Here is a 14,781-nt window from a genome sequence, read left to right on the forward strand (position 1 = left end):
TGAGTACAACTACTGATACAAAACTTTATCACACTCTTCCATTTTGTTTGCATTAATCTAACAATAGTGGATTTTTGAATGGTAATTTTAAAGCCAAAGAACTTGAAATTGAGTTAAAACGTTACTTTTTTGTTTTTATATAAATATTACATTGTTTTTATCCAATACATTATATTAAAAAAACAATTGTCAATATATATATATATATATATTCTTACCAATAGTTATCTTTTGTTTGGGCTTCTCCATTCAATCTTTTTATACTACCATATAAGACCAAACAAGAAGAGGAAAGAGACGTATCCGTTTGTTAATGAGAACTAATGGCATGTATAACTTATTTCTTTCAGCTGGACAGTCTTTTCAATTTGGTAAGTTCTACACTTTCTATAGCTGTATAGCATTCTTCATTCTTCCAATGTACAGTATGGGAAGCTACACATTGTTGAGAAAACAATTTCCATGACCTTAAAGTGATATATAACAGTAAAACCCTTCATATGTATTGTTCTTATGTCATATATAAATAAAATAGTTTGGGTGAAATTACTGCATACCTCTCACTCTCTCTGTGTGTATATATATTGTTTCTTAAGAGAGAGAATTTAGTTTGTTATGATGTGTGCCTTAAGCCGTGGGCCTTCTCACGATTTTATTATGCTCGCATAATGACAATAAAGTATCTTGAATCTTGAATCTTGAATCTTGAATCACTACAGCACCTGGGTTTGCTCCTGGAAAAACAATTGTGTACAATTATGAGACCCAATTGATGAGCAGTATACCAGAGGAGGGTTTGGCGAAAGCTGGCGTCAAATTTAACAGTACAGTTTCCATCAGTGCTGAATCTGAAAATGTATACTTCTTGAAGGTAAATATCACAATCACATTCAAGAAGCATTTCCACAACGAAATGTAAACTGCCCCATAATATATTCTTTTTTTTAAACCTTAGCTTGGGAAACCTCAGTTCTTTGAGTTCAGTGGCATCTCATCCGAGGATCATTTCATCCGAGCAGAAAACCTGACTAAATCCATGCCATCTCAGTTTGCGGCTCCCATCAAGTTCGAGTATGTTAATGGTGTGGTTGGAAAAATCTTTGCCCCTGAAAAGATCTCAAAAATGGTGTTGAACATGCACAGAGGCATTCTGAATGTTTTCCAACTGAACATAAATAAGACCGATAGCGTCTACGAACTGCAGGAGGTTTGTTGAAAATCCTCCAGTACTGATTATACATCCGTTACAGGTATTTGTATTTTCCCAGTAAATATGGGCTTTACTTCATTAGGCAGGAGCCCAGGGTGTGTGCAAGACTCTCTATGCCATCACCGAAGATGAAAAGGCTGAACGCATTCTTCTGACAAAGACCAGAGATTTGAACAGCTGTTCAGAGAAGATCATCAAGGATATGGGATTAGCATACACTGAAAAATGTGATAAGTGCCAACAGGTTGGTGCAAACCTACTTTGTCTCATGGATGTATCGACAAAAGTAGCACATATTGCATGATAAGAAAATATGTGCTTCATTTTCACAGAATTCCAAGAACCTGAGAGGAATAACTACATTCAGCTACACCCTGAAGCCATTTGGAAATAGGTTCATGATCCAGGAGGCAATGGTCACAGAGCTGATCCAGTTCTCACCTTTTGCAGAGATTAACGGAGCCACTCAAATGCAAACCAAGTGTGTCAGTAGATACTGAGAATGTTAGCATGGCAGCGTTCTAATGTAATGGAGCTGCTCATTAACTGTATTCCGTTTACTTTCAAGGCAATTTCTGGGCTTCAATAATGTTCAGAATGCCTCCCTCGTATCCGGGGCAACACAGTATGTTCACCGTGGATCTCTCAAGTATGAGTTTTCCAGTGAGATTTCCCAGATGCCAATTCAGCTCTTCAAGGTCGACAATGTACAGCGGCAGGTATTGTTTCTCTATTGCTGTTAAAGATCAATAACATGAATAACACGCAACACTCTACAATATTAAATGTGTCTTTCAACCATGTGCTCTTAGGTTAGGGAGACTCTGGATTATCTGGTTCTACAAAATGCTGAGCGAGTCCATGAAGATGCCCCTCAGAGGTATTTGGAACTGATTCAGCTCCTCCGTGTTGCCCGCGATGAGGACGTGGAAATTATGTGGAACAGTTACAAAAGTCAACTTGACTACAGGTGCCCTAGAGCATTTTAATATCATGTAAAAATGTGTGTACATGTAGGTTCACCTGCTCCATTTTTTTTTTTATCTCACAGGCAATGGCTCTTGGAGGCAATCCCTGCGATCGGAACTGCAGCTTCTTTGAAATTCATCAAGGATAAGATGGATGATTTAACTGTTTCTGAAGTAGCTCGGGCTTTAGCTGCAGCTACTCACCTGGTGACAGCCGACTCTGACGTCATCAAGATATTTAAGGTTGGGAAAGCACAAAGCAAGCTGCTCTGCCATTAATGGAGATCTGTGAAATTTCTTATTGTTGTTCTCCTGAAGGCTTTGATAGACAACAACAAAATAAAGGAGGAAGCAGATCTCCGCCAGATTGCTCTCCTTGGCTTTGGCACCATGGTTTCAAAATGCAGTGAGGAGAGCGCCAAATGTCCTGCAGAACCTTTAAAGGTGTTATTTCCCTTTTATTTTCATGATGCTTTGCTTCAGCACCTTTCTGGATAAGATATGAGAATTTTTCGTCTCATTTCCCAAGCAGCCCATCCATGGCCTCATTGCAGAGGCTATTAGTAACCGAGATATTCAGGAAATCGTCATTCTCCTGAAGGTTTTGGGTAATGCTGGCCATCCTACCAGCCTGAAGCCCATTACGAAGCTCCTGCCTATTCATGGTACTGCAGCAGCATCTCTGCCCCTGACAGTCCATGTTAACGCGATCATGGCTTTGAGAAATATTGCAAAGAAGGAGCCCAGAAAGGTGAACTTTAAACGATAAGGAGGAATTAAAGTTTTTCTTGTTTTAAAATACATTGCATATTCACTGAGTTTGCTTTCTCTTCCGAATTAGGTCCAGGAATTGGCTCTTGATCTCTACATGGACAAGGCCATTCACCCAGAGATTCGTATTCTGGCATGCATCCTGCTGTTTGAAACCAGGCCTGCAATTAGTCTGGTGATAACTCTTGCCAACATTGTGAAGTCGGAGGGGAACATGCAGGTGTCAAGCTTCACCTTTAATCACATGAAGGCCATGACAAAGAGCACAGCTGCAATTCATGCATCAGTGTAAGAATACTCTCTAAAAATCATTGAGTACTTTGACATTTCTGTACTCAGCTCTTTTTCATTGCAGTGCCGCAGCTTGCAATGTCGCTATCAAAATCCTGAGCCCGAAGCTTAACAGGCTGAGCTTCAAATACAGCAAAGTCATTCACAGGGATGTCTATGACAGTACGTCAAATGTTAAATCTCCTTTAAAGATACCTCAGTTTATTTTTCCTGCATCTCCATATCAAAATCTATCTCATCAAATGCTTTCAGGTACCTTGATGTTAGGTGCTGCTGCCAGCATCTTCTTCATCAATGATGCTGCCACCGTTCTGCCGAAATCTTTTGTGGCCAAGGCCAGTGCATACATAGCTGGAGCTGCTACTGATGTTCTGGAGGTAAAATGAAAGAAAAAATATATATTTAGTCATTTGAAATGTATTTATTTAACTTTCATTTAACTTCCTACTGTAGTTTGGAGTCAGAACTGAGGGAATCCAGGAGGCTCTTCTGAAAAATCCTGCACTGAATAATAATGCAGACAGGATGACCAAAATGAAGCGCGTCATGAGGGCGGTAAGCAATGACACTGCAGGATAGACTGGCTTGCAGTGCGACACAATAGATGACAGCGAACTATTGAGGAGTTGGAATGTGTCCTCCTTTTGTTGACAGATCTCAGCATTGAGGAATCTGCCCACCAGAACACCGCTGGCATCCATCTATGTCAAACTCTTTGGACAGGAAATTGCCTTTGCCAACTTTGACAAAGACTATATTAATCAGGTCCTTGCGGTACGATTCAAGACCAATTAAAAAAAACTGTTTTTTCAAAATATTTGGGGAGGCAGACGTTCATGTTAAAGTCTACCCTACAGTACGCTAAAGGCCCCTCAGTTGAAAGGCACACCAAGTCCGCCTTCAGGGCTATGATGTCGAGCTTGTCCGTCAACTACGTTAAGCCTTTGCTGGCCACTGAGATGAGGCGCATCATTCCAACTGCTGCTGGTCTTCCAATGGAGCTCAGTCTTTACACCGCTGCCGTGGCTGCTTTTGGTGTTCAGGGTAAGTAGAGGTTTTTACAATGGGCTTATTCAGTAACAGGTCCCACTGTCCACTTTTCTATTTTACCTTATTATTGCTTTCATAGTCAAGCTCACCACATCACCGGCTCTTCGAGAAAACTTCCAGCTCGCTCACCTTCTGAAGACAGAAGTTCAGTTGGAGACTGAGGTCAAACCAAGGTAGGCTCCACAGCAGTAACACTGAGTAGAATAGGAGGTCCAAATATATACTGTAATTAAATGTAACATGCAAATATGTCATTCTAGTCTTGCTGTGAATACATTTGCTGTGATGGGGGTAAACACTGCCATGTTCCAGGCGGTTATGATGTCTAAGGCAAAATTAAAGTCCTTTTTGCCTGTCAAAATTGCTGCAAGTTTGGATATAAAGGAGGGCAACTATAAGATCAAAGTTCTGCCTCCTACTGTGCCTGAAAATGTTGCAGCTGTGCAGTAAGTCTGGCATCTCCAACGTAAGAAATTGAAACTTCTATCACTTGCATGGCATATTCATCTCGACAGCTCGTGTAATGAAATCTTTCTTGTTTCAATAGTTTTGAGACTTTTGCTGTGGCCAGAAATATTGAGGATCTTGCTGCTGCTAAACTCACACCCATCGTCCCTGTCGCAGGAGAAAGGCACAAATCTAAGACCGCTTCATTTAATGCTGCTAGCACTGTAAGCGTTTTTAATTTATTTTCTTTTTTTTCATGTTTGCAGCATTGTCTGTATCTGTAATAAGGTGAACATCTGAATATCTTACTCTTCAAAGTTGCAATCCTCTGAGATCCTTTTCCAGACTGAGGCATATTCCAAGCCCATTATAAAATCCAAGGTGGCTAAGTTTGGCAAGAAATACTTTGTTAAAGTATTTGGATTTGGACTAAAGGGTTATTTAAAGTTTGCCACAGACAATGTCGCTTTCATCAGAGACATTGCCCTCTACAGACTGGCTGGACAGCACTCTGTTACTCTTGCTCTCAAACCAAGTGAGTATTGACACAATATTTGTGCATTTTATAGAAGCAGTGCAGTTATTAAACTGCATTATTTAATTGTAATTTTAGTTGAAGGGGGACTAATCGAGAGGATGGAGATAGAGGTTCAATATGGACCAAAGGCTGCAGAAAACCTCATTAAACAGATCAATCTGAGTGAAGAAGAACTCACTGCGGGGAAGTCAGTCCTGAAGAAGTTGAAGAAAATCCTAGCTTCTGGATTGAAGAATGTGACTTCTCTCTCCTCTTCAAGCTCCAGCAGCATCTCATCCTCTTGCAGTGTCTCGTCTCTTGTCAGTAGCAAGGCTAGTGATAAAATTACAGCAAGCCAAGGATCCTCCAGATCTCTGCGCTCTTCAAGGTCCAGCTCTGCATCCAGCCTTGGATCACTCTTCAGTGCGAGCTCACAGTCCTCTGGCTCCAATGCTCATCTCTCAGAGGTGAAAAAAAATATTGAGATTGTTTTGTGACTTGAAATGGAAGAATTTTAATTACCTCTATGTAAGTGTACAATCTGACACAAATATTTCCTCTGAACAGCAAATAGTTGTTGGCAAGTTCCAGAAGAACCACAAAAAGCAGGTATATTTCCTGGCGTTTGAAATACTGGCATTGCACAGTTTAGACAAGTTTTAACTTCATTTGCATCTTTAACATCTAGAATTAAATGTAGGCTGGTTATTCGCAAGGCCCATCAGTAACAACTTCCAGGAGCAGAAGCAGTGGCTCAAGTTTTGAGGCCTTATCCAGACAGGTGAGCCTCGCTTATCTTACATTTGATGAAGAAAAGCATTTGTCTTCAAATCATTTTTTCAATTATGGATTTGTCCAAGTGTGAAATAACTCTGTCTATTCCCGCAGAACAAATTCCTTGGCAGTGCAATAGACCCCACCTTTTCCATCATCGTCCGAATTGTCAGAACCGACCAAAAGATGATGGGATACCAGCTGGCGGTCTACCTGGACACACCTACTGCCAGACTTCAGGTCATATTGGCTGCCTTGGCTGCTGATAACAATTTTAAGTTCTGTGCCGATGGAATTGTGATCAGCAAATACAAAGTCCAAGTAAGATACTGGCTTGCTTACATAATGGTCTTAGGACAAGGAAAATATAAAACAGACACATTTTAAAGTCAGCTGTGTCCTTGTTAAATGTTCTGTCTGACAACAGGCTAAAATGTCCTGGGGAGCAGAATGCAAGCGATATGACCTCCTTATAACGGGAGACACTGGTCTTGTTGGTCTACGTCCTGCAGCTCGCCTCAGGGTGGCCTGGAACAAACTGCCTTCTACTTTTAAAGGCTACGCACACACGTATGAAACTTCACATTTGCTGTCTTTAGCCAAACATGCAGTGCTGGCTGTGTAGAATGTTTTACATTTAGAAATTCTTCTCCAGGGTCTATGACAACATTCCTGCCTTCATAACAGCCGGCTGGGTTAAAACAAGGGATAAAACCAGCGCCAAGCAGCTCTCACTCACACTGGTTGCCACAACTGACAACAGCCTTGACATGATTTGGAAAATGCCAAAAGTATGACTGTGAATGAATAAAGTAGATTACTCAAAATCTGACGCTGCACTTCAAATGTGTCTTCCTAATAATTATGACAAATTTTCTCTGCAGTGCAGGGTCTACAGTACGGATTTGCGTCTTCCCATCACTCTGCCGCTGGAAGAATTCAGAGTTATCCCCCAATTCGCCGGCTTCATTGATAAAGCCCACTTCATAATTGCCCGGGCTGGCGCGGGTAACTGTTGAACTCATTGTTGAATAGGAAACGTCATCTACCTGGAGCTGTGTGAGCAGGACTAAAGCAATTTCTTTCCCTCATAGGCGAATGTGGCCTCGTTAAAGAAATACTGACCACGTTCAACAACAGGAAGTACAGGAACGAGATGCCGTCGTCTTGCTACCAGGTTCTGGTGGAGGATTGTACCGATGAGATAAAATTCACGGTTCTTCTGAAGAAAGACGACATTGACCGGAACCATGTCATTGTGAAAGTTGCTGACATGTGAGTGTCCATTAAAAGCAGGTATTAAAGTGGGGGTTTTACACAAAAACTAACAATGCCCCCTTTTTCCTGTTCTTGAAGTGATATTCACTTGTTCCTGGAGAAGAGTGAAATGACTGTGAAGGTCAATGAGCGGGAGCTGCCGCTAGACAACCTGCCACACCATCATCCCGCAGGTTATTCTATACATTCACCTTATTCAATCCTGCCTGTCATAACAATGTGAAATTTGAGACTGCAAAACTACACCTCAATTTCCATCGTGCAAAATGTGCTGAATTATTTAAATGTAATATGTTGAAATGAGCTGTTAAATACAAGTACAACCAATTTTGTCGTTAAAGCTAAAATCCTGATCAGGCAAAATGGCGATGGCATCTCTATATATGCTGCCAGCTTTGGTCTTCATGAAGTCTTCTTTGACAGGGAGTCATTGAAGGTGACTATCAATATCAATCATCATCAATGATGGACTATGCTTTCGGTGCACTGGTTTGTTTGATCTTTTCTTGCAGGTTAAAGTGGTGGACTGGATGAGGGGAAAGACATGTGGACTGTGTGGAAAAGCTGACGGGGAAGTCAGACAGGAGTTCCACACACCAAACCAACGTGTGACCAAGAATGCACTCAGCTTTGCTCATTCCTGGGTTTTAGGAGCTGAGAGTTGCAGAGACACTTCCGGTAATGAACTAACTCAAAGACATCCATTGTCAGACAAATATTTCCACCCTTCTTTCCAACACACAAGATGCATCCTTGCATTTGCCTTTTACAGAGTGCCGTCTGAGGCTTGAACACGTGCAGCTGGAAAAGCAGATGGTATTCCAAGGCCGGGAGTCCAAATGTTTCTCTGTTGAACCTGTGCTGCGTTGCCTGAGTGGCTGCTTCCCTGTTAAGGCCACTGCCCTAACTGTCGGCTTCCACTGCCTGCCTGCTGGTGAGTCTACCAAAAAAACAAAACAAAATCACAATCACAGCCTGTTCACAATAAAATCTAGAATGGTATTTGTGCAGTTCTTACTACTTTACTCGCTCTATTTTTCGCAGATTCTAACATAAGCCTCTCTGAGGGTCTGAGCAGCATCCTGAAGCGTGTTGACCTGAGGGGAACAGCTGAAGCCCACCTGGCCTGCAGCTGCACTGCTCAGTGTGCTTAACACTCTTATTTTTGCCAGTCACTTGCATATTGTGTATGTTTTTAAAAATAAAAAAGTGCAAGCCAAAATAAGTTTTCTTTTTTTCCCCCCCCAAATTATGTTTCCCTCAAAAGATCTACAGTAATGCGTGTCCCCAAGAGAAAATTATAATCATGACTTTACCACAATCCTATAAATTGTAAAATCTTTGAGCCACCTTGAAAGTTGCTCGGGCAATGTGAAGGGTTTCTAAATTTGCTCGATATGCTGTACATTTGAGATTGACTGATTTTTCCTTTTTTTTTTGTAGTTTTACTTTTTACAGTTAAAGTTAAAGAATGAATCTGACAGATAAAACTGGGGGGCAAAAACTGTTGACAAATTCCAGTAGTTAAAAATACTTTTATTCAAATTGTATTCATTTTAATGTTTGCAAACTGCAGTTAATTGTCTATAATAATCGGCTACCTATGGCGCTCAGGATCAGCACTGGACAACTACATATGGAGCTGTCCAGTGCTGATCCTGATTATCTTTGTTCCTCCGTGATGATTGCATTTGAATGGAACTTTTCCACATTAGATGTGTTAATTTATTCCCATCACAAGCTTTGGTTCATACTTGTTATTTTTCTCATTTACAGTATGGCTTTATCTCTAACAATTTTTAAGTTGCAACCTTTTAAAAAAGTGACATCAAAACTGAATATTTTATTGTAATTACTGTGGCGGCTAAATAATTAAATAAAAAATAAATAGTTATTTAAGAGCATATTAAGTAGTTAAATTTATTTTACATTAAATGACATTACATTTAGTTACATTTTTTACTGTGTTACGGTTTATATTTGGCCTTTGGAGGGCAAACATAATGCTAATGTGGCCCTTGGAGAAAATGAGTTTGACACCCCTGATGTAGCTCTAGGCCAGCGGCACTGTGTGCTGTGTCTCAATGATAATGCTCCATAACAGAACAAAATATTGCACTTGCGCAACACTGTATTGGTGGACTTGCACTGGAGATAATGATCAATAACAGAATTTGTCTTTAATGCAAGTCAGTTGAGCTCCAAATGAGTATTCAAGAGCGAGGGCGCCATCTAGCAAAAGACAAGTTAATTACAGAGTAATGTTTATGTAACTATTAAACAATAGTATTGAGCTGCTGCTTTACCCCACCAGTCTTTATTTTGGTAAATTGACAATGATTGACACAGATGGCAGCCGTACACCTCTGCCTCTAATACAGTATACAATCAATACTTCACTAATATGAAAATGTTGAGAATACAGCATGTATCATTCCAGTAGTAAAATCTATTCCATTCTGTCAATTAAAGACATTAAAAAAAAATATTTTAATAGTGTGAAGAATTTACATTCATATTGCCATCAGTGGTCTAACTGTACACATTTTATAATGTACAGCTTTTCTTCACATTTAATGGCAACCTTTGATATTACTACAACTAACATAGCAGTACATGTTACCTAGACAACAATATTACAAACCAAGTTTCCATAAAAACTATAAAATGTAATATCTTGTGCATTTTTTTAAATTGTTTTCTGTGAAAGAGTAGAATGAAATGTACACCCTAAGATGTGCAAGAGGAGTTTTGGTAACAGAAGCTAAAAATCTGTACTAAACAGCACCCATAAATGAGGGCTGAGCAGCTTTTCATTCCCGGGACAAAAGTTCTACTCTGTGACACCCACATAAAAAATACATACTATTCTCAATCAGCCCTGCAATGAGCTGGCGTCTCATGCGTGGTGTACCCCACCTCTCGCCTGATATCAGCCGGGATAGGTTCCTGCCACAACCACGACCCGTACTAAAGACAAGACGATTATGATTGCAATCTTGTCGTCTTCAAGAGGATGAATTAAATAATGAATCAGCTAAAACAAGATTTACAGTACCACATAAATAAATAATGCTGTCATCACGAAACCTGAAAATAAAAGTTCAATGTTTTGAAGCAAGATGCATAAGAAAAAATCCCTAAATAATCTTGCAGTCATACAGACCTATGAACACCAATGACCATCTTGGCTTTGACTGCTCATGGACAGTTACTCATTTAACAATTTTTTTGACGTTCAAATTAATTATTGTTTCTGAAATATCCTTCATCGTTCACAATTTGTGACCAGAAATGGGAGTTATGTTCTCATTGCGAGGGCGTGGCTGCTGCGGTCTTCATTGCCGTTCCACAGATTGTGCTGAACTGGAAGATTTCTGTTTAGAAAGTTGCTTGATTCTCCAACATGGTCAGTCTTTGTGTTTGGTTTGGTGCAGCTGTAAAAAGTAATTTAACAGTTGCAGAATCAGAATAGAATAATTTATTTAGGTGCCTGGCATTTGTGGTATGTACAGTTTACCTGCGTTCTGGGATAAGGCAAAGGTCGGTGGCGATGCAAATGGGAAGTTTGTCTCAGATGGGTTGTGGACGAGCTTTTCTGGAGCTGACGCTGTGCTCGAGTTGGACTCAGCTGTGAAGATGAGATGAAACTTGAAACTGATTTTTACCAGGAAAGTGACTTGGACGTATTATGAATAAAAATAAGGTGAGGGGGGGGGGGGTTACAAAATTAACCCATATGGTAATGGCAACTGTTTAGGCAATTTAGAAATTCAATGAATGAACGGATTATTATTGAACAGTTAATTAGTACTTCTAATATTGAAATCGGCCAGATTAATGTAAAGATGCTCACCTATTGAAAAGGCACTTTTAGACTTGGACATTGGAGGTTTGTTTAAGTCAGGAAATGGACTCAAGTTCAAAAACTGGTGTTTGAGCCACGCTGCTCTATCCTCCTCAAAGGCCTTCCTCTGCAGGTCAAACCAGATACAGTCAGCTCATAAACAGTCAGTCAACTGGTTGGTAAACCGGAGGCATCTTAAGCCAAATGTTCCATAAATGTAATTTCATAGCAATTCTTGGAAACTTGAAAGAAGAAACAAACCTCATGGCTAAGTCTTATAGCAGCTTCGGTGAAGTGGCTCCTCTCCCTTTCAAATGTATTCCTCTGCTCCTCTAGAGTCTTCCACTCCTCTCTGAGGCGATCTTTCTCCTGCAGCATGTAGGGGTTGCTCAGCAGGGATGCCGTCTCCTCATCGCATGGAGAACTCAGCTGCTGCTGCGACACAAACACAACAGGCAGGGATTGCTGAGTTGACACAAAAAACAAACAATAAAATAAAAGCGTTTTTAAAAAATGGTGAATAGAGATACGAGAAACTATACGAGAAGTCCAACAATACTTTAAAATGTAGATCTCAGAAAATATGTTCTTCAGTTACATACAACAGAATCATTGTGGAGCTCTGTGGTAAAACTTCAAAGACAAGTTCATTCTTACCTGCAGAAGCTGTTGCTGTGCATGAATGAAGTCTTTACACTGTTGGACCTCGAGCTTCAATTTGTCCATCTCCTCTTCACGAGCCTCTCGGGAATCAGCATCAGAGTTCTTACTCCCACCCACCTGAGCTAAAGATGCTGAATGAAAACAATCCAAGATAAAAAAAAAAAAATATAGAGAGAGAGATATTTAAGCTTACATTAGGATCCACTCTTTTGTGCCACTGAATAAATCTTGAACGTACGCTGCATTAAGACTACCTCGACTGTCCAATCTTTCGACATGGCTTTTTAGTCTTCTCCACTGGAGGCGTATACTGTTGGTCAGATTCTCTCTTGCATGAACACAATACAGCTCCACGCTGTCTTTACTGGAATCTCCACCTGGAATCGCGTCATCTTCCTCTTCCGGATCAGCCTGACAATGTCAAAGAACATATTTTTTTTAAAGATATGTGAAGGAAATTTGGAAACATGTCTAAAAGAGTACTTCTTTAGAAGAACTTTTCTTCTATATGTAAATTAAGGAGTAAATGGTCCATGACATGAATAAAGTGATGTTGAAGCAACTGCATCATTGTTGAATAGTAGTGTCATTCATGCTGTTGGCAGTTAAGCAAGAGAGAACAGCATGTCTCACATGTGCGACAGGATCTTGATGTTGGTCGACTTTCAGAGTTGTTTTCCTCGAGCTAAGCATGGAAACCATTTCCTTTTTCATTTGCTGCAAAACTTTATTCAGCTCTGCATTTTCCAGCAGCAACTCCCTTTGTCGCGTTTCATAGTCACCCAGTACAGTCTTGTACATCTCCCCCTCATGCCTTGAGATGAGGAACACGTTAGTATGTTAGTGGCGAGAACATTCATTCACTCATTCATTCAGAAAGAGAACAAGTCAGCACAAATGAATTACTTTGCCTCTGTTTTTTCAGTTTTCCAAAGGCTCCTCTTCCCATCAGCCCTTCCAATATTGCTTAGTACATCAATCGCTGAAAGAAAATACATAATTGAAATGTATTTTCAGACACACCAAGTTGCGAAAGTCAATGTCTTGTATATATTACATGTTGGGTTTAAATATTGAAGCAAGTCGTTTTTCTATTTCACCTTGTTTCCGCTCTTTTTTGTCAACCAGAAGTTGATTCAACCGCTCCTTTAACTTGTTAAATTCTCTCTCTTTCCTTTTCATCTCATGATTATACTGGCTGGCCCGGCTTGAAATTATGTTCTGAAGCTTTTGCACCTGCCAAAGAGAAATACAGAGTTTATTGCTTATCCATCAAAAAAAAAAAGAAAAAAAAAGAAATCTGCCTGTGGATTCAATTAACATCGTCAGGTGCAGTAATAAATGAGAATATACCTCTTCTTTTTCATTTTTAAGGCTGGTTTGAAGACACCTCACTTTCAGCTGCAGCTGTCTCTCTCTCTCAAGGAGTCCTGTGTTTGCTCTTTTGTTCTGTTCAACCTGCTCCTATGTCAGAACAGCGTTGTCAAAATATGTACATTTAATATTAGAGTTATCATTTTCAGTATTGACAAGCAACTCTCACTGCTTTCAAGATTCACTCCATGTTTGACTTTTAATCTTGAATTTTCACATCACAATGAACAGATTGCTGCATTTAAATGGTATTGTACTTTTAGCCGGTTGATGGTGAGCTGCAGGAAGTCTGCATTGCTGCTGGTCTTCATCTGCTCCACTTCCATATTTTCCAGGCTGCGGAGGCCCCTGTGGTGCAGCTGAATCAGGTCATAAATGCAATTTAAGACAGCGACTACATTCATCTCTGACCTGCTGCCAGACTGTGTGCAAATTGGTGGGAAGCCAAGAGTTGACACCTCCTGTGAGAAGGGAGAGGAGGGGAAAAAAATAGATTGGCCAGCGTACAACTCACAACTTACAACGCTGGAGTCATATTGTGCATGTAAGCATGAGCAATCTGTACAAAATCCTACACCGAAACCTTGTGTTGGGTTACCAACCTGACCGATGTGTGATAAGCATTCTTGCACATTGTGCTCTGTGCAGAAGGCGTGAAGCATGTAGGATTTTCTGTGGAATGTTCCACATTCACCAGAGCTGCTGCAAATGTCCTTGACTTTGGGAGAAAGAAAAAAAGATCTGGCAAACATCGTTATACACACTAGTTCTACTGGAAGTGAGGTTACATTTGGAACACAAAGGGATCAGAGCGCCAGTCTGCCATTTGTGCTATTTTCACCTGTTACTAAAACGGTCTGGTACAGAGCTCAAAACAGAAATCCAAATAAAATAGTAATCTATTGTACACACAATCGCTGAGGGGACTGCAGTACTTCTGTTCTTCTAACGAGAAGAGACGTTATCAGAGAATGAGAATTCAGACATTATCAGAATCTGAACTCACCTAAGTGGGACTCTGGCATTGTTGCGATGCAGCTTCTGGGCTGTGTCTGGATCAACAACGACATGTGCAGGATACAGAAAGCTGACCACAAAATCCTCTTACACACTCTGCTCCTGAAATAGAGGTAGGATTAGCAGCAGATATTAAATGTAGTCTGGATTACACTGTAATGGAAATTATCATTACAGTGATGAGAGATGGAAGATGCCGCAAGTGTGGGTGTGAGGACAGCAGGTTCACAGTGACTTATTCATCAGCCATGGGCCACGAGCTAAACGGTGATCAAACACAGGACATTACAGTCCTGTAATAAAATACATGTTTATTAAAGAGTCTTTTATTATCCTTATTATAAATGTTAAATTGATCTAGAAGTTGTTGGTGCCAAGCCAGCACTTATCTCAATGCTTTTATCCCCATCTGAAAATACTAAGTTAGACAGTGTGATGATTTATCTCTAGAATCTACTATGGGATGACAATTTGTCTCAGACTACAGGAACAATGCCAGTGTGTTAAACAAATACAATACATGTAAACAACTATATACAGCTATAACTGGAAAGCAGACACATCTTTCTGGGAC

The 14,781-nt window shown here is 40.2% G+C and overlaps 2 protein-coding genes across 2 annotated transcripts; one reads left to right on the forward strand and one right to left on the reverse strand.

Moving 5' to 3' along the window:
- Positions 1-772: 772 nt before the first annotated feature.
- Positions 773-8,460, forward strand: LOC137917053 (vitellogenin-1-like). The gene is made up of 32 exons (XM_068759937.1): positions 773-871; positions 956-1,207; positions 1,293-1,454; positions 1,543-1,691; positions 1,779-1,934; positions 2,028-2,180; positions 2,262-2,421; positions 2,497-2,622; positions 2,711-2,929; positions 3,020-3,237; positions 3,305-3,402; positions 3,493-3,617; positions 3,694-3,795; positions 3,895-4,014; positions 4,098-4,284; positions 4,370-4,463; positions 4,551-4,736; positions 4,838-4,961; positions 5,056-5,272; positions 5,351-5,721; positions 5,822-5,863; positions 5,955-6,035; positions 6,143-6,349; positions 6,456-6,598; positions 6,684-6,819; positions 6,913-7,036; positions 7,123-7,303; positions 7,385-7,479; positions 7,648-7,742; positions 7,819-7,984; positions 8,079-8,240; positions 8,351-8,460. The coding sequence occupies exons 1-32, from the start codon at positions 773-775 to the stop codon at positions 8,458-8,460; spliced, it is 4,860 nt and encodes a 1,619-aa protein (XP_068616038.1).
- Positions 8,461-10,687: 2,227 nt separating this feature from the next.
- LOC137917052 (afadin- and alpha-actinin-binding protein-like) lies at positions 10,688-13,852 on the reverse strand. Its single transcript, XM_068759936.1, has 12 exons — positions 13,793-13,852; positions 13,448-13,651; positions 13,170-13,280; positions 12,917-13,052; positions 12,723-12,798; positions 12,450-12,630; positions 12,071-12,227; positions 11,811-11,947; positions 11,415-11,588; positions 11,163-11,280; positions 10,827-10,937; positions 10,688-10,743 (listed from the first exon to the last, which is right to left on the reverse strand). Exons 1-12 carry the CDS (start codon positions 13,850-13,852, stop codon positions 10,688-10,690), a joined length of 1,521 nt encoding a protein of 506 aa, XP_068616037.1.
- Positions 13,853-14,781: the final 929 nt, after the last annotated feature.

Source organism: Brachionichthys hirsutus, unplaced genomic scaffold (genome assembly GCF_040956055.1).
Source record: "Brachionichthys hirsutus isolate HB-005 unplaced genomic scaffold, CSIRO-AGI_Bhir_v1 contig_1056, whole genome shotgun sequence".
Lineage (NCBI taxonomy): Eukaryota > Metazoa > Chordata > Actinopteri > Lophiiformes > Brachionichthyidae > Brachionichthys > Brachionichthys hirsutus.